This window comes from Megascapheus bottae, chromosome 10, assembly GCF_031878675.1.
Source record: "Megascapheus bottae isolate mThoBot1 chromosome 10, mThoBot2.hap1, whole genome shotgun sequence".
Classification (NCBI taxonomy): Eukaryota; Metazoa; Chordata; class Mammalia; order Rodentia; family Geomyidae; genus Megascapheus; species Megascapheus bottae.
In genome coordinates this window covers 10,088,789-10,116,335 of record NC_143518.1, presented here as the reverse complement: position 1 = coordinate 10,116,335, position 27,547 = coordinate 10,088,789, and the positions used below count along the sequence as shown (strand labels likewise).

Genomic DNA, 27,547 nt, shown 5'->3' with positions numbered 1-27,547 from the left:
CACTGTAAATTCCTCTCTGCCACATCTAAAAATGCTTGGCAACTTCAATAGATATCAGATGAGGTAAGTAGCAAAGAACATTTTAAGACTAATTTATTATTTAAAACCTTTTTCAACTAAAATTATCCTTTATTATCTACCTGAGAGAATTCCTATATGCCATTTTTCTCACTTTATTATTCATCTCTATCCAAGAATGAATGTTTAGTCACAGAGGTAGGTCATAAGTTCTATGATTCCACTTTACATAAATAATGTGGAGTTTTGTTGACCATTAGTAACATTGTTTTAGCAGGTAGGATTTTATTTTATGTGACTTCATATGAATACTAATAACAGGTGATAGCCATGTTGTGATTATGAAGGAGGGAGAGAATACAGAGGAAAAGAGAAACAGAGAGACAAAGAGACAGAGAGAGACAGAGAAGAGAACAGAGAATGTACATTGATACATTTATAAACAAAATTCTGGTAGCGAATAGTTAGTATAGTTCAAATGAGGTGTGTATTTGAACCACCGTGTCTAATTGACGCTCCAACCTTATATTGTTCTAACACATATTGACAATGACACTTCAGTGTCAGAGAAATTAAATATGTACTATGAAAGTAAAAGCGATTGTGTTTTATAAGTACAGCATAGTTGATTTCTTACAGGAGTGAAGATATTCTGAAAGACAGGAAGAAGTTGTCTGCACTTGCTTGGTCTCATGTGAGATAAATGCAGTGGACGCCATGGACAACTTCACTGTGGACATGGACTTCTTCCTCACCCAGTTCTCTGACAGCCAGCAGCTCCAGGTCTTCCATGGCTTTCTCTTCCTGCTGATCTACCTGGAGGCTCTCATAGGGAATCTTCTCATCTTCGTCCTTGTCACTGTGGACAGGTGTCTTCACACCCCCATGTACTTCTTCCTGAAGAACTTGTCCTTGTTTGATGCAGGTCTCATGTCAGCCACTGTCCCAAACCTCATTCTGAACTCTTTCACACACAGAAGCATCATCTCTTTCCCAGGATGTGTGTGTCAGTGTTCTTTAGTAATTCATTTTGTTAGTTCTGAGTTTTGCATCTTGACATCCATGTCCTATGACCGCTAGATGGCCATCTGTCACCCCCTACACTAGGATGTCATTATGAACAGGGGAGTCTGTGTTCAGATGGTAGCTATATCTTGGATGTTTGGGAGTATCTTTAGGTTTTTATACTCATCTGGAACTTTATCTTTATCTTTCTGTGGCTCCAGAAAAGTCCTACAGTTTTTCTGTGATGTCCCCTCTCTACTGAAGATGTCTTGTTCTAAGACTCATGCCACTATCGATGTTAGTGTGACCATAAGGCTTATATGCGGACTTCTGCATTGGGATTTCATATGTTTTTGTCTTCAGGACAGTGCTGAGAATGCCATCATTACAAGACCAGTCCAAAGCCTTCTCCACCTGCATGCCCCATCTCATAGTTGTCACCACATTTTTGGTGACAGGTGCCACCGCCTATCTGAAGCCAGTCCCTGATTCTCCACATATTGTAGACTTTGTAGTGTCTATTTTCTATTCTGTGATGCCTCCATCTTTGAACCCAATAATATACAGTCTGAAAAATAAGGAAATCAAAGCATCAGTGTGGAAAGTTCTGCAGAAGATGAAACCTTATAAGTGTTATGGGGAAAACAATAAACTAATATACAGAAAGGATGACTGATATATTTATTTCATTATTTCTAGGCACTTGTTTATACACTTATAGGTTCTTTGTGTTATGATATAAATAGTTCAATGTGTTATTTAAAGCAACTAGTTGAAAATGAACTATGTAACTGGGGAATGGTTTATGGGAGGGAAAAAATGGTGGGAAAAAAAGAGTGATGGAAAGGATGACTTTGTCCATGAGGAAATACCCGCATTTTCTGACTTATGTAACTATAACCATTCTATATATTACCTGTATGATAACAATACAATTCTTAAAAATTTGAAAATAAGGCAAGAGTGAAAGAATTTTCATCACAGCACCTATATAAACCTTTCACAGACACCATGACAGGCTAAACCAGAGGAAACTATGTCAAGATCCTTCAGACCTGGGAATATATTACTTAGTATTATAAAAGGTGACATTTGTGATTACAAGTGATCACCATGCAATCAAAGTAGCTGTTAAAAATTGAGAAAAGTTTAAGACCACGCTGAGAAAGAAAAAGAGAGAGAGAGAGAGAGAGAGAGAGAGAGAGAGAGAGAGAGAGAGAGAGAGAGAGAGAGAGAAAGGTGTCTACAAGAGGATGGTCTAATATTGTTGATATTGAAAGGAGAATAATTGCTATAAGCTACAGAGTGAGGACAATAGAAAATTTCAGAAATTATGTGGCTTTTACTAGCTACGTGTAAATTTCTTGTGCTAAAGTTAAAAGTGGCATTACTAAGAAATAATAAATGTGATTTGTTAATATTAGTAAATCCTAACTAAAAATCCCTGCCATTACTATCTTTTCATAATTTATTAATAGTATAAATGATTACATGTAAACATCTATTATTTTGCCCTTTTTACATTTATGTTACTTTACCTTGGCGTTAATGAATTCAGATTTTCAAGCTATATTTTAAAGAAAGCTCTAATTCCAACAATTCAAACCCCAAAATTTCATAGAAAGAAATAAGAAATATGAATGCAGCCAAAGTGTTTTAAGTAATGACTAGAGGATCAACAGAAATGATCGATGAGACGAAAAGCTTGGTTTTGGAAAAGATAAAGAAGATTGGCTAAAAGGGGAAAAGATCCTAATTAATGAAATTAAATATCAGAAAATATATCAGTATGTATTAAGTGAAATTTAGAGAAATATTGGGAATTCTCTAATGCTTATCTAGAATATCTAGAGAAATGCATATATTCTAAATGTATAAGACCTAATTAAATTTGAATGAAGGAAATAAAAATCCTCTAAATAGAGGCCGGGAGTTTGGCCTAGTGGTTAATGTGCTTGCCTAGCATGCACGAAGACCCCGGTTCGATTCCTCAGTACCCATACATAGAAAAAAAGCCAGAAGTAGTGCTGAGGCTCAAGTGGTAGAGCTCTAGCCTTAAGAAAATCCAAGGACAGTGCTCAGGCCCTGAGCTTAAGCCCAGGACTGGCAAAAAAAAATCCTCTAAATATATGAACAACGCAATTTAACAGTAATAGGGAGTCTCCAAATAACAACAACAACAACATCAGCAACAAACAGACCTTTAAGGAACTAATATTGCTCTACAATCAGTCCCCATAATAGAAAGGAAAAGAAGACTATCAAATTGATGTTATGCATCACTATTGGAATTAAAAACATTCATAAACCCCAACACAATTGTAGGAGATTTCAATGATCTACTCTCACTAATTGATAGGTCATGAAGCTAGAAAATATAAGTCAGTAAAGAAACACCAAAATTAATGACACCATAGAACAGATGAATTTGCCAGATATTTATAAAATATTTCAACCAACAGATGTTGAGTATACATTCTCAGCATCCTATGGAACTTTCCCCCCAAAACAGATCATTCAGACATAAAACAAGTCTAGCAATATAATTCAAACAGCTTCCTGTATTACTATCAGTTCATAATGTAAAAAAACTAGACCTGAAGAGCAAAAGAAATAACCGAATTTACTCAAACTCATGGAGTTGAAAAAATATCTTGTAAAATGATAAGTGGCCCATTGAAAAAATCAGAGAGGAAATCCATAAATGCCTAGGATTCAAAAGATGAAAATGGAAACTTGTACAACCTTTAGAATATAGAAATTGCGATCGTGTGCATGGAAAGTTTATAGCTGTGCGTGACTATTTCACAAAACCAAAGTTATATCAAGTAAAATGTTTTAAAAAGTGAAATATTGCCAGGTGAAGTGCCTCATGCCTGTAACCCTAGCTACTCAGGAAGCTGAGATCTGACTACTGCAGTTCAAAGCCAGCTCGGCCCTGAAGTCGATGAGACACTTAACTCCAATTAACCACTAGAAAACCAGACGTGGTGCTGTGGCTCAAGGGCTAGGGCAGTAGCCTTGACCTGAAAAGCCCAAGCCAAGAGTTCAAGTCCTATAACTGAATAAAAAGAAGAAAAGAAAAGAGAAAAAGGAAAAAATGGAAAATTTGCTGGGCATCACTGGCTCATGCTTGTAATCCTAATTACTTGAGAGGATTGAAATTTGAGGATTGCGGTTGAAAGCTAGCCTAGGCAGAAAAGTCCTTTTTTTTCAGTTGTGGAGATTGAACTCGGGGCCTGATTGCTGTCCCTGAGCTCTTCAGTTCAAGGCTACTGCCCTACCACTTCAGCCACAGCACCACTTCCCATATCCTGTATTTTTATAAAAAATTTGGCCTTTTGGGGGAGTGACATTTTGCATTTTCTAAGACAAGGATTTAAATTCGGGTCATTGGACTTACTACACAGGTACATTTCCACTAATAAACTAGCCCAAACCCTATTTTGACATTTTAAATGAAATAATTTCCATTTCATTCTTCAAATTTTTCTCATGACTAAATAACACTATAATCTCTCTGTATCTATATGTCTTTCTCCCCCCCCGTAGCTCCCTTTGTGAGCATGTGAGAGTGTGTGTGTGTGTGTGTGTGTGTGTGTGTGTGTGTGTGTTGAGTTAATGATTAAAATATAGAATGCTGTCTTAAGGTAGGTTTGCAAAGATGATTCCAAAACATTCTTCCAATCATTAAGATTTATTTATGTTCCCTAAGTTTACCAGTCCTACAAATGAGTTATCAACTCTAAACATTAATAGCTAACACTAATTCTATTCTTCAATGCATGTGAACTTTTGGATTTATTTGGGTCCTGTTTCCTGTCCTCTGAAGTTTATTACCTGACAGAAATTTCCCCTGGGCCCTAAAGAAATGAGTTCCCAGAGACTTTGCTTGTGATGCAAGAAAAGGCCCACATTGTAGACAAGAGAATACAAATGAGCCATTTAAAAAATATATGGAGGATTTTATGTACCTGAAGTTATGTCATCTTTAGGCTTTTATTTGGAAAAATTAATGAGAAAGCTTTGCTCTCTTCTTTACTTTAAGATGAATCCTTAACTGTGAGTATGCAGTGATAACTCCTGAGTTTTTGTCTTCCTTCTTATTCATATTAGAAATTCACAATGATCTATAGTTTTTTTTTAATAGAAAGGAAACTATAGTCAAACGAACAAGACTATCAATTCAGAAGTCCATATATTTCTGTATGTGAGACTAGTTCATTTGTAAAAACAATAATTCAGACAAAAACTAATAATTACTTGAAGGAAAATAGCAAATTACAGAAAATCACATTACTTCTTATATAGAGTTTACTGAATTTCAAATGTCCTGTGGAGTATGGTAAAATTTCACTTGCTCGGTGACTTGGTACATGCTGGTTATCCCAGCATTACATGGGAGGATATGATTGGAAGAATTGTTCTTACAGGTAAACACAAACACGAAAGATCATGAGACTCAATGAAAACAACTGGGAATGATGGTATAAGCCTGTAACATCAGCTATACAGAAACTCTTAATAAGAAATCACAGTCCATGCAAGTCTTGGCTTAAGCCTAACCTCATCCCCAAAATAATCAGATTAAAAAAATTAAGAAGCATAGCTCAAGTGATAGAGCACTTTATCTAACATATGCAAAGCTCTACGTTCTAACCCATTATGCCTATCCCAACATAGCTATAGTAAGAACTGTGAGTGAAGTACAATATTAATAACATTTGGTAAATATTTCTTTTTGTGTTTCTTTTATTTTTGTAACAGGTTATTATGGAATTATTTTCCTTAATTTTTATATCATGTAAAAACATAGCATAGGTGCTATATGTAAATAATCTAAGATATTGCTAAAAGCAGTAGTCTTGGATTACTTGACATTTAATAATTGGTGTATATTTTGGAGAAATCATATTGCTTTGTACTTTTGTATTTCTTTGGAAAAAGAATATATAATTGTCTCTGTCTCCCACCGATAAATGAACAACATCTATATACTATCTCTGTCTAGATAGTTTAATTCAATATTATTATGTAGTAAAAATATACAAATGTGATAAATATGCTTACAAATATGCAAGCATATTTGTACAACTATAATACATAATACACATAAACTCTGTACCTAATATATAAACACAAACACATATATTTTATATAGCTTAGCTGAGTTTATTATTCACTTATTCAAAAAATTCACCCTGCAAATAGCTTGAAGACTGCCATTTTAATCCTCATTAATAAAATCCATGAGCTTTTTTGTGGGAAATAAACATGCTTAACATCATACCTAAAATAATCATGTAGCACCCTACCACTGTTAGATCTTTATATGCTGACTATTTAGACATGGTTAAAATTCATGGAATTCAGAGGAACAAAGCCCTATGTTTTGGAATCTTGAAGACCAAATGTTTAAAGTGAAAGCATTCGTTGTCAAATAAAGGATTGAGTCATATTTTTATGAATTATTTTATAGTTCCAAATTTTCTCTGATTTTATTTTTTCAGATAAACTAGCATTTTGCAGAGCATGGTCAATGTCAGCACTGTGACTGAGTTTCTCCTGGAGGGCTTTGCGGAGGCGTGGGAGCTCAGGCTCCTGCTCTCCACACTGCTTTTGCTCATGTACCTGGCCACCCTGCTAGGGAATCTGATCATCATCACTGTCACCACTCTTGACCAGAACCTGCACACGCCCATGTACTTCTTCCTCAGGAACCTATCCATTGTGGACATGGGCTACATTTCTGTCACTGTCCCCAGTGCCTGTGTCAACTCTCTCACTGACAATAGGGCGATTTCTGTGGTGGGCTGTGCAACTCAGATCTATCTGTTTCTTTGCTGTGTAAGTATGGAGCTGTTGTTCCTAACTGTGATGGCTTGGGACCGCTATGTGGCCATCTGCCAGCCTCTCCAATACCCTGTCATTATCAATCTCCAATTTTGCAAAGGAATAACACTGTTTTGTCTGCTCGGTGGTTTCCTCTATGCAGCTCTGCACACTGGCAGCACATTCCGACTGTCTTTTTGTCAGTCAAATGTGATACATCAGTTTTTCTGTGATATTCCCTCTCTGCTGAGGATTTCTTGCTCAGACATTTTTAGTAACAACCTCTTGAATATTTTGTCTGTCATTGGGTTTGGTGGTAGCTGCTCTGTCTTCATTGCTATGTCATATGTTCAAATGTTTTCAACTATACTCAAGTTCCCACTCAAAGAAGAGCGAGGGAAGGCTTTTTCTACCTGCGTGCCTCACATTGCTGTGGTGTCAGTGTTTCTTATCTTTGCATGCTCTATGTACCTAAAGCCCCCAGCAAATTCTGAAATGATCCAGGACATGATATTTTCTGTATTGTACACCATTGTTCCTCCATTCTTGAACCCAATCATCTATGGTCTTAGAAACAAACAGATGAAAGAAGCTGTGAGGAAAGTAATATTAAGAAAATTTCATTCAGGAAAACTATAGCAATCTATTTTGGATTCATCTCAAGATATAGCTACACAAAACTTGAAACTGAGAAAAGAATACAATCTTTATCCAAGCAATTCAAATTTTACACTGTTCACTTCAAAATATCTGGAGACCTAAATAATCAATCTTGCAATTATGTTATATTTTCCTATTGTTTTATTATTTGGAAATTGAATAAATACTATAGCATTTATATAACTTCTTCAATATACCTAAATATATTTACCACAATTATTTAAATATAAAATCCTTTGATTTATCGAGTATTAGGTGTGTTGATGCCTTTCAAAGAAAACTTCAGGAAGTTCATTATAGAGTGATTGAAAAAATATATGCCATTATCCATGTAAATGTAAAATACCTATAAAATAGTTTGATAAATCTATTTATGTACTTGGGAATTTAAAAGCTCACCTCAAAAGTAGTGGTCTAAAATATGGAGCTAAAAGTAACAGTGATTTATTTAGAAAGGAGGGAAAAATAAAATACATGCTCATAAAATAATTTTTAAAATTTTGATATTTTCCCCTTTTTATTGAGAAGAGGGATCTGCTGTTCTCTAAGAGCTTTCTTCTACTTCCTGGGTGAGTCACTAGTTAAGCCAAAAAATGCTGAATGGCATGTTTTAAAGAATAAAGCCTTGCTACTAGGCTATAAGATTTTTTTCATTTTTGTTTTCATTTCCAGTATATTTCACACGTATTTTCTGAATAAAATGTCTCTGTATTTGTTATCTAAACAGCTATGTAATATTTCTCCCTCACAATGGATGAATAAAGAAGTCCTTGCCAAACTTTGAATTCCTACATGGCTTAAAATATTGTCTCATAACAATTCTGACATATATTGGCAATGATGTTATTGAGTAATTTTTATATAAAAAGGTTACAGATGAACTAATTCCATGTTCAGAGGGAGCCTAGCAAAAGAAAATATCAATCAATAAATTTCTTACTTGCATTAAATATTTAAAAAATGAGAGAGTATGCCAGGAACCAGTGACTCAAACCTGTAACCTATTCTATTCAGGAAACTGAGATTGGAGGACTGCCGTTCAAAGCCAGAGTGGGCAGGAAAGCCTGTAGATGCTTATCTCCAATAAATTACCAAAACCAAAACCAAAAAAAAAAAAGGGACATGGAGTTGTGGCTGAAGTAGAGCAGTAGCCTTGAGAAAAACAAAACAAAACAAAAAAGCTAAGAAATAGCATGTAGCCCGTGAGGTCAAACCTCATGACTCCAAGAATGGCACACAAAAAAAAGAAACAGGTGGAGAGAGAGGGAGAAGGAGAGAGACACAGAGAGAGAGAGAGAGAGAGACTTCCTGACAAAGTTAACAATTGAGAAATAGGCTAAATCCTACACACATGTGAAGAATAATTTATGTAAATGAAAGTTTATTCATATATGAAATCCCATTGGACAAAAATCATTTGTGTTTGAAAAGACGTAATAGAAAGCTAAAGGGGGAAATTAAGAAAAGCTTTAATTTTGAAAAATTGTTCAAGATACAGAACAAGATTCTCCAGAGACCTCTCACATCAGAGACACTAAACCAAAGAGCTTTTTATTCCCTACGCCCTGTGAACAGAGGAGCTAAAGAAATCAGATAGGGGCCAGGAGCATAGCCTAATGGTAGAGTACTTGCCTAACATGCTCAAAACCCAAGTTCAATTCCATGGACCACACACACAAAAAAGCCAGAAATGGTGCTGTGGTTCAAGTGGTAGAGCCTTAGCCTTGAGGACAGTGCCCAGACACTGAGTTTAAAACATAGCACTAGGGAAAAGAAAAGAAAAGAAACAAATCAGATGGCAAGCAATGGTATCTGCCTGTAATGTTAAGAAAAAGAGAAACCCTGAAGAATGAAGAAAGAGCTGTCACCCTACACCAGGATTAACTCCAAATGGATCAAAGACCTCAAGATAAAAGCAGATACACTGAAAACTTTACAAGAAGGAATAGAAGATACACTAGGTCTCCATGGCACAAATCGAAACTTTCTTAATAAGGACCCAGAAGCACAACAAATCAGAAAGTCTGAATAAGTTGGACTGTATTAAACTGCAGAGATTCTGTATGGCAAAATACATAGCTAGCAAATTATTTAAAAAGCCTGCAGAGTGGAAGAAGATCTTCACCAACCAAAAAACGGACAAAGGCCTCATATCTAAAATACATCAACAGCTCAAAAAGTTGAATCACTCCAAAACTAATCTCCAAAGAAACAACCATACCATTAAAAGATGAGCCAAAGACTTAAAGAGAGTCTTCTCTGAAGAAGAAGTAACAATAGCCTACAGACACATGAAGAAATGCTTGACATATCTGGCCACAAAAGAAATGCAAATCAAAACAACTCTAAGATTCCACATCACTCCAGTTAGAATGGACATGATCAAGAAATCTAATAACAACAAATGCTGGAGGGGATGTGGCCAGGAGGGGTCACAACTACATTGTTGGAGGGAGTGCAAATTCAATTCGTTCAACCACTATGGAAAGCAGTATGGCAGTTCCTCAAGAGACTAAACATAGAGCTCCCCTATGACCCAGCAATTCCACTACTTGGCATTTACCCACTCATCCACAAATAAAGACATACTAAATCCACTAGCACAACGATGTGCATTGCAGCACTATTTACCATAGCAAAGAACCAACCCAGATGCCCCTCAGTTGATGAGTGGATCAACCAGATGTGGTATTTATACACAATGGAATTCTGTGCTGTTGTCAGAAAGAACAACTTTGCCCCATTTGTTAGGAAATGGAAAGACTTAGAAAAAATCATATGAAGTGAAGTAAGCCAGATTCAAAGGAACATAGGCTCAATGGTTTCCTTCCTTTGTTATAATCAGTAGAAATCCTGGGCTCTCCTAGCAGAGATTTACAATAGAGCAACACCTAGATACATAAGGCCATATAGTAAGACGCTAAATGAAAGGACCTCCAGGATATAGAAACAAATAAAATGAGTGATTGTTGTCCTTAAAGTATTGTTTTATCTCTCATCACTTTCATTGTCCCTTGGTTATCTAATATTGTTACAATATTTCACCTTGTTATCTGATATATTGTATATATGCTTATTTGGTTATTGGAAATATGATAGAAAAGGGGGGAAAACAACATGAGGGGTGGGGGTGGGGGTAGGGAAATGGGGACCAAGACATGAAAAAGGGTATCAATGTATGTGAATGTATCTGGTCAATGTAATGTAACCATTCCATTAATTACAATAAAAATATATGGAAATGAATTACCTATCATGATATTCTTCATATCTGCTCTAGCTTAACTGAAGTGGAGAAATTTTAATTCCGTATTTATCCATTTCCTAATTCTTTCTTTGGATAATGTATTTACATTTGCATTTTGGGTATTATAAATTAATGTACATGATATTATGTATGTTATATATAATTATATATTAACAAGATGGAAATAAATGTATTTGAAAAGTTGGATGTAAAGTTGGATCTTCTTCTTCTTCTCTTCTTTGTTGGTCATGGAACTTGAATTCTGAACCTGGCCATTGTCTCTGTGCTCTTATTCTCTACAACTTTAGTAGGGACTTATTTTTTGACAATACAATCTTGGTCATAATTTTTGTGTCCTTCTCTCTTTCTTCTTTCCTTTCTGTTCTTTTTTTCCTTCCTTTCCTTTCTTTCTCTTTTTCTTTCTTTCCTTTCTTTTTTTCTCTCTCTTTTTTCTTTCTTTCCTTTTTTTGTTGATATTGGTCGTGGTGCTTGTATTCCAAGCCTGGTCACTGTCCCTATGCTCTCTACCACTTGAGTCATAGCATTCCATTTCCACTTTCTAGTGGATAATTGGAAATAAGAGTCTCATGGACTTTTATACCCATTTCTCAGCCTCCTGAATAGCTAGGAATATAGGGGTGAGCCATTGGCACTGGGCTCTGTCAAAATTTCCTGATACATCAAATATATACATGAACTTGTATTGTCACAAAGTTAAAACATACAGTAGAAATCAAAATATACAGGCATTGCATGGTGTTGTTTTGGTCTGGAGTCAGTGACAATATGGGAAAAGCCATAGTAAGCTTACAAGGCAGGAGGTGAGAGGGTCAGGCCCCAGGGCACACACACCTTATTCTAGTGGAACCCTGGAGGTTTCATGAATAGCTGCATCATGGTACCCAGGAGAACTCTGTACTCAGTCCATTGTTTCTCAGAGGGTGTTGCAGAGTGAAATGAAAGTTACTGCAAGCTCATTAGAATGAGTGAAATGACTTCAGTTGACCTAAAACTCCCTGACTTTCTCTCCCACCTAAAACATAATAAAAGATCTCTACAAAAAGGACATCTTAGTATTTAGAATCTGTTGGATGTGTTTGAATATTTATAGTTCATAAGATTGTAGGAAATTATGATCTTATGAACATGCAAAGAATTCCTTTTTACATGTAAGAGCATTGCAGCATGAAGTTAATCCAGGTAAAATCTGAATTTCTTTCCAGTGTTCATTTTAAGAAACTTAAAAAACACCTTTCTATGGGCCGGCTGTTTGACCTAGTGGGAAAGTGCTTGCCTCGCATGCATGATGCTCTGGGTTTGATTCCTCTTTACTGCAAACACTGAAAAAAAAAGCCGGAAGTGGTGCTGGGGCTCAAGTGGTAGAGAGCTGGACTTGAGGAAAGCCCAAGGACAGTGCTCAGGCCCTGAGTTCAAGCCCCAGTACTGGCAAAAAAAATTAAAAATATATAAACTTTTCTTATACATTATATCAGTATATATTGGATATCATCTGAAGAATTTATCCTTTTATGAAAGGATGAATGATGTTTTCGGGATATCTAGCATTGCTACTTAGAAAATAGTTGTTTTCCTTACTTCTTTCCTTCTTTCCTTCCTGCCTCACTTTCTTTTTTTTTCTTTTTGACAGTCCTGGTGCTTGAACTCAGTGCCCAGGTGCTATCACTCTACCACTTGAGCCACAATGCCACTGCTGGCTTTTTCTGTGTATATGGTACTCAGGAATTGAACCCAGGGCTTCATGCATGCTAGGCAAACACTTTACCACTAAGCCACATTCCAAGCCCTGTCATTTCTTTTTGTAAGAAGCTACACAGACCCCTTTCTTTTTTCCTGGAATTTGTCACACTAATACTGGTAATTATGATATTATATCCAGTGCCCTATAGGAGTGATGGTGCAGGTTGTGTTTTAATATGACATAGAACTAAATTTATATTTCAAAGAAGGAAAATAAAAGCCAATTGCACATCTTCATTACTAAAATTAGATTTAATATTAATCAGTTTGCTTTCACAGAGAATAACTTTATACAAAAAGAAATTATAGATAGCTGAGACCTGTCTTTACTCACTGTTTACTTGTGTGCCGGAAGGTTACTTTTAAGATGACTGAACCACATTAACCATGCATAATATATGGATAATTCCAGTATTTGTGATATGATTGTTATGAGGTTTTAAAGGAAATGAAATACAATATAGAAATTACATATGAAAGTGTCTTTTATAGACACTGAGCTTGGTAAATTAAAAGGGAATTGAATAAGTAAAGAGCAAGAGGTTCAATTAGGATTCAGGTATCTGTGAAGTGAGGAGAGCCAAAGGAGAGGGTGAAAGAAAGTGAATATGATCAAAATCATTTCAGTACATTGATAAACCTGTTGAAAGTTTTTCTTTTTTAATGTAGAGAAGCCAGGTTCTGGTGGCTCACTCCTGTAATCCTATTCAGGAGGCTGAGATCTGAGGATTGCCATTTGAAACCATCCGTAGTAGTCAAGTGCATAAGACTAGTTTATTCCACTACCTCTAATTAACTACTCAGGAACAGCCAGGAATGGTGCTGCTACACATGCCCTGAACAAAAATCTCAGGGTCTGAGCTTAGATTGTGAGTTCAAACCCCAGGGGACACACACACACACACACACACACACACACACACACACACACACACACACACACAGTCAGGGGGTATAAAGGAGACAGATAGAGGAGTTGAGTTGATGGGTCATGCGTTAAGTTTGAAAATAACACTGAATTCACGTAATACACATAATACATACTAATACGTTTTTAATATAATGCATGACTTTTTAACTGTTTGGACCAGAGATGCTCCTCTAAGGGAATGGACTTTCAAATTTAACTCTGTGTGTGTGTGTGTGTGTGTGTGTGTGTGTATGCTGATCCTTCAGCTGGAACTCATTGCCTGTGTACTGCACTTGTGGTGTTTTTTCTTTTCTTTTCTTTTCTTTTGCATTTTTTTCTTTTCATTTGTTTTGCTCAAGGCTAAAGCTATAACACTTGAGCTACAGATCTACTTTTAATTTTGATGATTTATTGTAGATAAGTGTCTCATGGAGTTTCCTGTCAGGGCTGCATTTGAATCGTGATCTTCAGTTCTCAGTCCTTTGAATAGCTACAATTTCAAGTGTCATTCATAAGCACACAGTTACACTATGTTATCCTTCAGAAAATTATCAATTCAAGATGTCCAGTTGATTACCCTTTCAATTATTAGATATGCTAGCAATTTCCTTACTAGATTCTATTTACAGTTAAAGTAATTTTCTCACCTTAATATATGTGCCCCCACTCCTTCAAGTCTTCTGAAAATTCTGCTATTTCACCCAGGCCACTGTGAATTCCTCTCTCCCACATCTAAGAAAGCTTGGCAACTTCAATAGATATCAGATGAGGTAAGTAGCAAAGAACATTTTAAGACAAATTTATTATTTAAAAACTTTTTCAACTAAAAGTATCCTTTATTATCTACCTGAAAGAATTCCTATATGCCATTTTTCTCACTATATTATTCATCTCTGTCCAAGGATGAATGTTTTGTTAGGGAAGCAGCTCATTAGTTCTATAGTTCTACTTTGTATACATAATTTGGAATTTTGTTGACTATTGGTAACATTGTTTTCTTCATATTAATTCTAATAACAGGTGATAGCCATGTTGTGATTATGAAGGAGGGAGAGGGGCCAGAGGAATAGAGAAACAGAGACACAAAGAGACAGAGAAAGACAAAGAAGAGAATAGAGAATGTACATTAATACATTTATAAACAAATTTCTGGTAGGGAATAGTTAGTATGGTTCATATTGGGTGCATATTTATATACTGCTCATTATCCATCAATGTTATTACACCAATATTCACATAAGCATAAATCTCATTTTAAGCATCTTTATATATAAGCTTTTTAAAAACTTTTTTTTGCCAGTCCTGGATTTGAGCTCAGGGTTGTCACTTTCCTTGAACTATCGCAAAGCTAGAGCTCTACCACTTGAGCCTCAGCACCACTTCCAGCTCTTTTTTATGTATACGGTACCAAGGAATGGAACCAGGGTTTTCAAGCATGCTAATGAAGAATTCTACCAAACTCTCGATCCCTTAAAAACTGCTTTGTATCTGTTTTTTAACCACAAGATTTGTTATACATATGTATAATTTAAAAGACAATATTTTAATGATAATATTTTGGCTTCATCTGTTTCAAGGGAGAGGTTATAATGGCTTTATAAAAACCATAAGTCTTTTGCATACATGTCATTATATTTATTCCATGTGGTTTAGAAATGTATGCAAAATTTACATGTAGGCAAAAGTCTTTTTAATAATCACATGAATAAAAGAATCAAGCACCCAAAAAATACAGAAAGTTCAACAAATATAAACACATTTAAAACAGTTTCATTATTAATTTCAAAAAGTAGTGGGTTATATTATGACATTTCCATATTTGCTTCTAATGTACTTTGATCATATTCCACATTCCTATTACTCTTTTTCTCCCAATCTCCTCCTGTTTTCCCCTTTTCCTTTCTGTATTCCTACTAATCTTTTGTTTCTTTTATTTTTTTCCTCCCCAAACCTTACCCCAGGGTTTGTTGTTGTTTTTGTTTTTTTGTCAGTCTTGGGCTTGGGCTCAGGGCCTGAGCGCTGTCCTTGGACTTTCTCAAGGCTAGAGCTCTACCACTTGAGCCTCAGCACCACTTCTGGCTTTTTTCTATGTATGTGGTACCGAGGATATCGAACCCGGGTCTTTGTGCATGCTAGGCAAGCACTCTACCAGTAGGCCAAACTCAGGCCCCACACCAGGTTTTATTTAATAATATTAATTTTAATTACAATGCAGTCATAATTTTCATGATTCACAAAATAATGGACACAGTCAAAGGAAAATTTACACACATAAAAAGTTATTTGTATATTATATATGAACACAGATATAAGCATGGTGGGACAAATGGAATTTTGGTCATCTAAATGGCAAGTTCAATACGGTTTCTCCAACAAAAGCTATGTATGTTTTCTGGTTACACAATAGATTCATTCTCTATTTTGTGATTGACTACCAGTTTCTCTTCAGTTTTCTTTTTTTTTCATGTATTTTTATTGTAATTAATAGAAGGGTTACATTATATTCAACAGAGAGAGGGTGCATTAGTTCACATACATTGCTACCCTTTCTCATGTCTTGGTCCCCATTTCCCTCTCTCCACTCCCACCCCTCATCTTGTTTTCCCCCTTCCCTATCTGACTTCAAATAACCAAATACACATACATCAAATATATCAGATAACAAGTTGAAATACTGTAAAAATATGGGATAACCAACAAAACAGATGAGAGAAAATCTAGATACATGAGGCCATATAGTATGGTGCTAAATTTAAGGACCACGAGGATATAGAAACAAAAGCCATATAACAAGTGATTGTTACCCCAGGTTCTATAAAGGAGACAAAATAAGTAATACTTGTCTTATTTCATTTAACGTGTTGATTTCAAGTTCAAAATAGTCTCCTGAAAATTACATAATATTCATATGAAGATTAATTCATATGAAGATATATATGAATATTCATATATGCACATAAATATATGGATATATATGTTCATGTATATTCATATATATGTAAACTATTGTATCTGTGAATATATATGTGTATACCTCACATTTCCCTTATCTATTGATCATATTCCTATTTGGAGACCTAGACCGATTATATAATCTTTCCAATTTGATGCTTGTGTAATAAACATGGATATATAAAAATATCTAGAAGGGTGGTGGGAGGGAAAGTGGGAGAAAAACATGGGGAGGAGGAGTATCAGTGTGGAAGAAGTAATGTACCCACTACCTGAAGTATGTAACTGTAACTACTCTATACATCTCCCTAACAATAAAATAATATATATATATATATACAATGCACAATATAAACTCTACAATAATATAAAAAGAATATCTATAGTATGCTGACTTTGATGAGGTTGGGTATACTTTCAGAATGGGTATGGATAGATCATACAGGAGTCCCACATTCCTTTAAGGGACCTCCCTATTAACAATGATAGTGGCTGGACTGTAGGTCTCACCACCAATAACTAAGTATGAAAGACAATACTTTTATTCTTCGTAAAAAAAAAAAGACTGAACTTGCTCTATAAATTCAGTATGGTACAGCCATTATTTTATTTTTGAAAAGAATTAGTTAATAATTCAGTGTAAAGTTGATATGCAGACATAATAATATAAATCAAGGAAAAACTGTATTTTTTTCCACTTGAACTGTGTCTAATTGATTTTTCCACCATATATTGCTGTATCACATATTGACAATGACACTTCAGTGTCACAGAACCTAAACATGAATTTACGAAAGTAAAAGCAATTGTGTTTTTATAAATATAACATAGTTGAGTTCTTACAGGAGTGAAGATGTTCTGATAGACAGGAAGAAGTTGTCTGCACTTGCTTGGTCTCATGTGAGATAAATGCAGTGGATGCCATGGACAACTTCACTGTGGACATGGACTTCTTCCTCACCCAGTTCTCTGACAGCCAGCAGCTCCAGGTCTTCCATGGCTTTCTCTTCCTGCTGATCTACCTGGAGGCTCTCATAGGGAATCTTCTCATCTTCACCCTTGTCACTGTGGACAGGTGTCTTCACATCCCCATGTACTTCTTCCTGAAGAACTTGTCCTTGTTTGATGCAGGTCTCATTTCAGCCACTGTCCCAAACCTCATTCTGAACTCTTTCACCCACAGGAGCATCATCTCTTTCCCAGGATGTGTGTGTCAGTTTTTTTTAGTGGTTCATTTTGCTAGTTGTGAGTTTTGCATCTTGACAGCCATGTCCTATGACCGCTATGTGGCCATCTGTCACCCACTACGCTATGATGTCATTATGAACAGGGGAGTCTGTGTTCAGATGGTAGCTGTATCTTGGATGTTTGGGAGTACCTTTGGGGGTCTATACTCATCTGGAACTTTCTCTTTATCTTTCTGTGACTCCAGAAAAGTTCCACAGTTTTTCTGTGATGTCCCCTCTCTACTAAAGATCTCTTGTTCTAAGACTCATGTCACTATTGATGTTAGTGTGACCATAGGGCTTATATGGGGATTTCTCTGTTGGCTGTGCATTGGTATTTCATATGTTTATGTCTTCAGGACAGTGATAAGAATGCCATCATTACAAGGCCGGTCCAAAGCCTTCTCCACCTGCGTGCCCCATCTCATAGTTGTGATTACATTTTTGGTGACAGGTGCCACTGCCTATTTGAAGCCAGTCCCTGATTCTCCACATACTGTAGACTTTGTAGTGTCTGTTTTATACTCTGTGATGTCTCCATCTTTGAACCCAATAATATATAGCCTGAAAAATAAGGAAATCAAATCATCAGTGTGGAAAGTTCTGCAGAAGCTGAATCTTTATAAGTGTTATGGGGAAAACAATAGATTAATGTACAGAAAGGCTGACTAAAATGTTTATTCTATTATTCCTAGGCACTTGTTCATATACTCATAGGTCCTTTGTGTTGTGATTTAAATAGTTCAATGTGTTACTTAAAGCAACTATTTGAAAATGAACTTTATGACTGGGGAAAGGAGGATGGGAGGCAAAAACTGGTGAAAGAAAAAAAAAACGAGTGAAGGAAAGGAAGACTTTGTCCAGGAGGAAATGTTTTCTGACTTATGTAACTGTAATCATTCTATATATTACCTCTACGATAACAATAAAACTTTAAAAAATTGAGAATAGGGCTATATTGATAAAATTGTCCTCTCAGGATCTATATAAGCTCTTCACAGTCTTCATGACAGGCTTCACCAGAGGGAAATCATGTCAAGATCGTTAAAACCTGGGAATTCGTTACTTTAATATTTTAAAAGGTTACTTTTGTTATTACAAGTGATCACAATGCAATCAAAGTAGCCCTTAAAATTTGAGAAGAGTTTAAGACCATGCTGAGAAACAGAGAGAGAAATAAGAGCGAGAGAGATGTGTCTATAAGAGGATGGTCTAATATTTTTGATATTGAAAGGAAAATAATTGCTATAAGCTACAGAGTTAAGACAATACTAAATTCCAGAAATTATGTTCCCCTTGTTAGCTACCTGTAAATTTCTTGTGCTAAAGTTAAAAGTGGCATTACTAAGAAATAAAATATGTGATTTGTTTTAATATTTATGACTTGTAACTAAAAATCCCTGCCATTATTATTTTTTATAATTTATTAGTGGTATAAATGATTACATGTAAACATCTAATATTTTGCCTATTCATATTTATGTTACTTTAGGCTGGCTTTTATGAATTTGCATTTCCAAACTACAAGTTTTTGTTTGTTTTTCATCATTTATTGTAATTAATAGAAGGGTTACATTTAATTCACCAGAGAGAAAGTGCATGACTTCACAAACATTGATATCCATTCTCATGATATGGTCCCCATTTCACTCTCCCTTCCCCCTGCTCATCTTGATTTTTCCCCCTTCCCTATCCAATTTCAAATAACCAATTAAGCACATATAAAATATAACAGATAACAAGGTGAAATATTATAACAATATGAGATAACCAAGGGATAGCAAAAGAGATGAGAGATAATATAGTACATTAAGGACAACCACCACTCATTTATGGCTTTTGTTTCCTTTTCCTGGAGGTCCTTACATTTAGTGTCATACTATTTGGCCTTATGTCTCTAGATTTATTTCTATTGTAAATCTCTCCTAGGAGAGCCCAAAGTTCCTACTGATCAAACTATACTTTAAGGAAAACTCTAATTCTAACAATACAAACCCCAAAATTACATAGAAAGAAATTAGTAATATGAATGCAGCCCAAGAGTTTTAAGTAAAGACTAAAGGATCAACAGAAATGATCAATGTATTTGGTTATTTGAAATTGGATAGGGAAGGGGGGAAGAAAACAAGAAGAGTTATGGGGGTGGGGAGAAGGGAAATGAGGACCAAGACATGTGAAACGGTATCAGTGTATGGGAATTAATGCACCATCTATCTGGCAAATATCATGTAACCCTTCTATTAATTACAATAATAAACATATGAAAACAAACAAATAAATTAAAAAAAGAAATGATCAATGAGACCAAAAGCTTGTATTTGGAAAAGATGAAGAAGACTGGCAAAAAGGTGAAAGATCCAAATTAATATGAGAAAATTTATCAATAAATATTGAATGAAATTTAGGGAGACTTTCATATCTAGAATATATAGAAAAAATGCTTAGATTCTAGATATATGACATATTTAATTTGAATAGAAAGAAATAAAAGTCATCTAAATATATGAACCAACACAATTTAACAGTAATAAGGAGTCTCCAAACAACCACCACAGACTTTTTAAGAACTAATATTGCCCCACAAATAGTTCGCATAATGGAACGTAAAAGAAGACTATCAAATTGATGTTATGAAGCCCTATTAGATTTCAAAACATGCATAGACCACAACACAATAATAGTAGGAGATTTCAATGATCTACTCTCACCAACTGATAGGTCATGAAGGTAGAAAATAAAAATCAGCGGAGAAACACCAAAATTAATGACATCATAGAACAGATGAACTTTCCAGGTATTTATAAAATAGTTCAACCAACAGATGTTGTGTATACATTCTGAGCCTCCTATGGAACTTTCCCCCCAAACAGGTTATTCAGATATAAAACAACTCTAGCAATATAATTAAACAGCTTCCTGTATTACTATCAGTTCATAATGTAGTAAAACTAGATTTGAAAGTGGTGCTGTGGTTCAAGTGGTAGAGCTCTCACCTTGAGGAAAGCCCAAGGACAGTGCCCAGATGATGAGTTCAAAACATACCACTGGGGGAAAAGAAAAGAAAAGACACAAAAATGAGATGGTAAACAATGGCATCTACCTGTAATGTTAAGAAAGAGAGAAACCCGGAAGAATGAAGAAACACTAGCAGCCGCATCATCCCTTGTTTCCAACTCCAAGCAGTGCAACGAGAAGAGGGCGACTTTTCCTTTGGAAAAAGAAAAGAAAATTTGAGGTCCAATATTTCAAACCTAGTGAAAGACTTACAATTGGATTAATTTTCTAATATTAGTCTGAGAACTGAACAGCTAAAATAAAAGGGTTCTGTTGGCCAAGAGACTACTTTCACCATTACTCCTCCCAAAGAAAAAGAAACAGTCAACAACAGAGTGCAGATACATCTATAGAATAGTAAAAAATGCAATATTCATTTGCATATATAAGTATATGATGAGAACTTAGTCCCCAAAACATATGAAAAAAGCAAAAGAGAACCAAACATGATTTGATTTGAAGTTAGATAATAGATTAACATATACAATTTTCTAAAGAAGACATAAAAATAGCCAGTAGATTTATGAAAACTGACAGTCACAGATATAAATCAAGAATTGAGTGGCAAAATTCACTAGTAAAAATAAATAATAAAAATTTAAGGATCAGCCTTCTTTGTCAACCTGCACTAGAATTAACTCCAAATGGATCAAAGACCTGGAGGTAAAAGCTGACACACTGAAAACTTTACAAGAAGGCATAGGGGATACACGAGGCCTCCTTGGCACAGGTCGAAACTTTCTTAATAAGGACCCAGAAGCACAACAAATCAGAGGAAGTCTGAATAAGTGGGACTGTATTTAACTGCAGAGATTCTGTATGGCAATGGACATAGCTAGAAAATTAATTAAAAAGCCTAAGAGTGGAAGAAGATCTTCACCCAACCAAACAACGGACAAAGGCCTCATATCTAAAATACATCAACAGCTCAAAAAGTTGAATCACTCCAAAACTAATCTCCAAAGAAACAACCATCTCATTAAAAGATGGGCCAAAGACTTAAAGAGAGTCTTCTCTGAAGAAGAAATAACAATAGCCTACAGACACATGAAGAAATGCTGGACATAACTGGCCACAAAAGAAATGCAAATCAAAACAACTCTAAGATTCCACATCACTCCAGTTAGAATGGACATGATCAAGAAATCTAATAACAACAAATGCTGGAGGGGATGTGGCCAGGAGGGATCATGACTACATTGTTGGAGGGAGTGCAAATTCGTTCAACCATTATGGAAAGCAGTATGGCAGTTCCTCAAGAGACTAAACATAGAGCTCTCCTATGACCCAGCAACTCTACTACTTGGCATTTACCCACTCATCCACAAATAAAGACATACTAAATCCACTAGCACAACGATGTGCATTGCAGCACTATTTACCATAGCAAAGAACCAACCCAGATGCCCCTCAGTTGATGAGTGGATCAACCAGATGTGGTATTTATACACAATGGAATTCTGTGCTGTTGTCAGAAAGAACAACTTTGCCCCATTTGTTAGGAAATGGAAAGACTTAGAAAAAATCATATGAAGTGAAGTAAGCCAGATTCAAAGGAACATAGGCTCAATGGTTTCCTTCCTTTGTTATAATCAGTAGAAATCCTGGGCTCTCCTAGCAGAGACTTACAATAGAGCAAAACCTAGATACATAAGGCCATATAGTAAGACGCTAAAGGAAAGGACCTCCAGGATATAGAAACAAATAAAATGAGTGTTGTCCTTAATGTATTGTTTTATCTCTCATCACTTTCATTGTCCCTTAGTTATCTAATATTGTTACAATATTTCACCTTGTTATCTAATATATTGTATATATGCTTATTTGGTTATTGGAAATATGATAGGGAAGGGGGGAAAACAAGATGAGGGGTGGGGGTAGGGGTAAGGAAATGGGGACCAAGACATGAAAAAGGGTATCAATGTATGTGAATGTATCTGGTGAATGTAATGTAACCATTCCATTAATTACAATAAAAATATACGGAAATGAATTACCTATCATGATATTCTTCATATCTGCTCTAGCTTAACTGAAGTGGAGAAATTTTAATTCCGTATTTATCCATTTCCTACTTCTTTCTTTGGATAATGTATTAACATTTGCATTTTGGGTGTTATAAATTAATGTACATCATATTATGTATGTTATATATAATTATATATTAACAAGATGGAAATAAATGTATTTGAAAAGTTGGATGTAAAGTTGGATCTTCTTCTTCTCTTCTTTGTTGGTCATGGAACTTGAATTCTGAACCTGGCCATTGTCTCTGTGCTCTTATTATCTACAACTTTAGTAGGGACTTATTTTTTGACAATACAATCTTGGTCATAATTTTTTGTATCCTTCTCTCTTTATTCTTTCCTTTCTGCTCTTTTTTTCCTTCCTTTCCTTTCTTTCTCTTTTTCTTTCTTTCCTTTCTTTTTTTCTCTCTCTTTTTTCTTTCTTTCCTTTTTTTGTTGATATTGGTCATGGTGCTTGTATTCCAAGCCTGGTCACTGTCTCTATGCTCTCTACCACTTGAGCCATAGCATTCCACTTCCACCTTCTAGTGGATAATTGAAAATAAGAGTCTCATGGACTTTCATGCCCATTTCTCAGCCTCCTGAATAGCTAGGATTATAGGGGTGAGCCATTGGCACTGGGCTCTGTCAAAATTTCCTGATACATCAAATATATACATGAACTTGTATTGTCACAAAGTTAAAACATACAGTAGAAATCAAAATATACAGGCATTGCATGGTGTTGTTTTGGTCTGGAGTCAGTGACCCTATGGGAAAAGCTTACAATGCAGGAGGTGAGATGGTCAGGCCCCAGGGCACAGGCACCTTACTCTAGTGGAATCCGGGAGGTTCCATGAATAGCTGCATCATGGTACCCAGGAGAACTCTGTACTCAGTCCATTGTTTCTCAGAGGGTGTTGCAGAGTGAAATGAAAGTTACTGCAAGCTCATTAGAATGAGTGAAATGACTTCAGTTGACCTAAAACTCCCTGACTTTCTCTCCCACCTACCGGGTAATAAAAGATCTCTACAAAAAAGGACATCTTAGTATTTAGAATATGTTGGATGTGTTTGAATATTGATAGTTCATAAGATTGTAGGAAATTATGATCTTATGAACATTCAAAGAATTCCTTTTTACATGTAAGAGCATTGCAGCATGAAGTTAATCCAGGTAAAATCTGAATTTCTTTCCAGTGTTCATTTTAAGAAACTTAAAAAACACCTTTCTATGGGCCGGGTGTTTGGCCTAGTGGGAAAGTGCTTGCCTAGCATGCATGATGCTCTGGGTTTGATTCCTCTTTACCGCAAACACTGAAAAAAAAAGCCGGAAGTGGTGCTGTGGCTCAAGTGGTAGAGAGCTGGACTTGAGGAAAGCCCAAGGACAGTGCTCAGGCCCTGAGTTCAAGCCCCAGTACTGGCAAAAAAAATTAAAAAATATATAAACTTTTCTTATACATTATATCAGTATATATTGGATATCATCTGAACAATTTATGCATATATGAAAGGTTGAATGATGTTTTCGTGATTTCTAGCATTGCTACTTAGAAAATAGTTGTTTCCCTTACTTCTTTCCTTCTTTCCTTCCTGCCTCACTTTCTTTTTTTTTTTTGCCAGTCCTGGTGCTTGAACTCAGTGCCCAGGTGCTATCACTCTACCACTTGAGCCACAATGCCACTGCTGGCTTTTTCTATGTATATGGTACTCAGGAATTGAACCCAGGGCTTCATGCATGCTAGGCAAACACTTCGCCACTAAGCCACATTCCAAGCCCTGTCATTTCTTTTTGTAAGAAGCTACACGGACACCTTTCTCTTTTCCTGGAATTTGTCAAACTAATACTGGTAATTATGATATGAGATCCAGTGCCCTATAGGAGTGATGGTGCACGCTGTGTTTTAATATGACATGGAACTAAATTTATATTTCAAAGAAGGAAAATAAAAGCCAATTGCACATCTTCATTACTAAAATTAGATTTAATATTAATCAGTTTGCTTTCACAGAGAATAACTTTATACAAAAAGAAATTATAGATAGCTGAGACCTGTCTTTACTCACTGTTTACTTGTGTGCCGGAAGGTTACTTTTAAGATGACTGAACCACATTCACCATGCATAATATAGGGATAATTCCAGTATTTATGATATGATTGTTATGAGGTTTTAAAGGAAATGAAATACAATATAGAAATTACATATGAAAGTGTCTTTTATAGACACTGAGCTTGGTAAATTAAAAGGGAATTGAATAAGTACAGAGTATCAGGTTCAATTAGGATTCAGGTATCTGTGAAGTGAGGAGAGCCAAAGGAAAGGGTGAAAGAAAGTGAATATGATCTAAATCATTTCAGTACATTGATAAACCTGTTGAAAGTTTTTCTTTTTTAATGTAGAGAAGCCAGGTGCTGGTGGCTCACTCCTGTAATCCTACTCAGGAGGCTGAGATCTGAGGATTGCCATTTGAAACCATCCCTAGCAGTCAAGTGCATAAGACTTATTTATTCGACTACCTCTAATAAACTACTCAGGAACAGCCAGGAATGGTGCTGCTACACATGCCCTGAACAAAAATCTCAGGGTCTGAGCTTAGATTGTGAGTTCAAACCCCAGGGGACACACACACACACACACACACACACACACACACACACAGAGGCAGGGGGTATAAAGGAGACAGATAGAGGAGTTGAGTTGATTGGGTCATGTGTTAAGTTTGAAAATAACACTGAATTCACGTAATACACATAATGCATACTAATACGTTTTTAATATAATGCATGACTTTTTAACTGTTTGGACCAGGGATGCTCCTCTAAGGGAATGGACTTTCAAATTTAACTCTGTGTGTGTGTGTGTGTGTGTGTGTGTGTGTGTGTGTGTGTGTGTGTGTGTGCATGCTGATCCTTCAGCTGGAACTCATTGCCTATGTACTGCACTTGTGCTGTTCTTTCTTTTCTTTTCTTTTCTTTTGCATTTTTTCCTTTTCATTTGTTTTGCTCAAGGCTAAAGCTATAACCCTTGAGCTACAGATGTACTTTTAGTTTTGATGGTTTATTGTAGATAAGTGTCTCATGGAGTTTCCTGTCAGGGCTGCATTTGAATCGTGATCTTCAGTTCTCAATCCTTTGAATAGCTACAATTTCAAGTGTCATTCATAAGCACACAGTTACACTATGTTTTCCTTCAGAAAATTATCTATTCAAGATGTCCACTTGATTACCCTTTCAATTATTAGATATGCTAGCAATTTCCTTACTAGATTTTATTTACAGTTAAAGTAATTTTCTCACCTTAATATATGTGCCCCCACTCCTTCAAGTCTTCTGAAAATTGTGCTATTTCACCCAGGCCACTGTGAATTCCTCTCTCCCACATCTAAGAAAGCCTTGGCAACTTCAATAGATATCAGATGAGGTAAGTAGCAAAGAACATTTTAAGACAAATTTATTATTTAAAAAACTTTTTCAACTAAAATTATCCTTTATTATCTACCTGAAAGAATTCCTATATGCCATTTTTTTCACTATATTATTCATCTCTGTCGAAGGATGAATGTTTTGTTAGGGAAGCAGCTCATTAGTTCTATAGTTCTACTTTGTATACATAATTTGGAATTTTGTTGACTATTGGTAACATTGTTTTCTTCATATTAATTCTAATAACAGGTGATAGCCATGTTGTGAATATGAAGGTGGGTGAGGGGCCAGAGGAATAGAGAAACAGAGACACAAAGAGACAGAGAAAGACAGAGAAGAGAATAGAGAATGTACATTAATACATTTATAAACAAACTTCTGGTAGGGAATAGTTAGTATGGTTCATATTGGGTGCATATTTATATACTGCTCATCATCCATCAATGTTATTACACCAATATTCACATAACCATAAATCTCATTTTAAGCATTTTTATATATGAGCTTTTTAAAAACTTTTTTTTTGCCAGTCCTGGATTTGAGCTCAGGGTTGATCACTTTCCTTGAACTTTCTCAAGGCTATAGCTCTACCACTTGAGCCTCAGCACCACTTCCAGCTCTTTTTCATGTATGCGGTACCAAGGAATGGAACCAGGGTTTTCAAGCATTCTACCAAACTCTCGATCCCTTAAAAACTGCTTTGTATCTGTTTTTTAACCACAAGATTTGTTATACATATGTATAACTTAAAAGACAATATTTTAATGATATTATTTTGGCTTCATCGGTTTCAAGAGAGAGGTTATAATGGCTTTATAAAAACCATAAGTCTTTTGCATACATGTCATTATATTTATTCCATGTGGTTTAGAAATGTATGCAAAATTTACATGTAGGCAAGTCTTTTTAACAATCACATGAATAAAAGAATCAAGTACCCAAAAAAAAACATACAGAAAGTTCAACAAATATCAACACATTTAAAACAATTTCATTATTAATTTCAAAATGTAGTGGGTTAGATTATGACATTTCCATATTTGCTTCTAATGTACTTTGATCATATTCCACATTTCTATTACTCTTTTCCTCCCACTCTCCTCCTGTTTTCCCCTTTTCCTTTCTGTATTCCTACTAATCTTTTGTTTCTTTTATTTTTTTCCTCCCCAAACCTTACCCCAGGGTTTTTTTTTTTGTCAGTCTTGGGCTTGGGCTCAGGGCCTGAGCGCTGTCCTTGGACTTTCTCAAGGCTAGAGCTCTACCACTTGATCCTCAGCACCACTTCTGGCTTTTTTCTATGTATGTGGTACCGAGAAATCGAGCCCGGGTCTTCGTGCATGCTAGGCAAGCACTCTACCAGTAGGCCAAACTCAGGCCCCACCCCAGGTTTTATTTAATAATATTAATTTTAATTACAATGCAGTCATAATTTTCGTGATTCACAAAATAATGGA

General features: G+C 35.7%; 3 protein-coding genes across 3 annotated transcripts; all 3 read left to right on the top strand.

Annotated features, from left to right (window-relative positions):
* The first annotated feature begins 735 nt into the window (after nt 1-735).
* LOC150057555 (olfactory receptor 14I1-like) lies at nt 736-1,699 on the top strand. Its single transcript, XM_090340254.1, has 2 exons — nt 736-950; nt 1,387-1,699. The coding sequence occupies exons 1-2, from the start codon at nt 736-738 to the stop codon at nt 1,697-1,699; spliced, it is 528 nt and encodes a 175-aa protein (XP_090196380.1).
* A 3,962-nt stretch (nt 1,700-5,661) lies between these two features.
* On the top strand, nt 5,662-7,494 carry LOC150057554 (olfactory receptor 14C36-like). The gene is made up of 2 exons (XM_090339743.1): nt 5,662-5,675; nt 6,555-7,494. Exons 1-2 carry the CDS (start codon nt 5,662-5,664, stop codon nt 7,492-7,494), a joined length of 954 nt encoding a protein of 317 aa, XP_090195869.1.
* Nucleotides 7,495-17,305: 9,811 nt separating this feature from the next.
* On the top strand, nt 17,306-18,280 carry LOC150057553 (olfactory receptor 14K1-like). Its single transcript, XM_090340246.1, has one exon. The coding sequence runs from the start codon at nt 17,306-17,308 to the stop codon at nt 18,278-18,280; it is 975 nt and encodes a 324-aa protein (XP_090196372.1).
* Nucleotides 18,281-27,547: the final 9,267 nt, after the last annotated feature.

What these genes read in the sequence shown, in the direction of transcription:
- LOC150057555 (XM_090340254.1), top strand. Translation starts at nt 736, where the DNA reads ATGGACAACTTCACTGTGGACATGGACTTCTTCCTCACCCAGTTCTCT. An exon ending in TTGTTTGATGCAGGTCTCAT is followed by an intron (nt 951 to 1,386) that starts GTCAGCCACTGT and finishes TTTTGTCTTCAG; the next exon opens with GACAGTGCTGAGAATGCCAT.
- LOC150057553 (XM_090340246.1), top strand. Translation starts at nt 17,306, where the DNA reads ATGGACAACTTCACTGTGGACATGGACTTCTTCCTCACCCAGTTCTCT.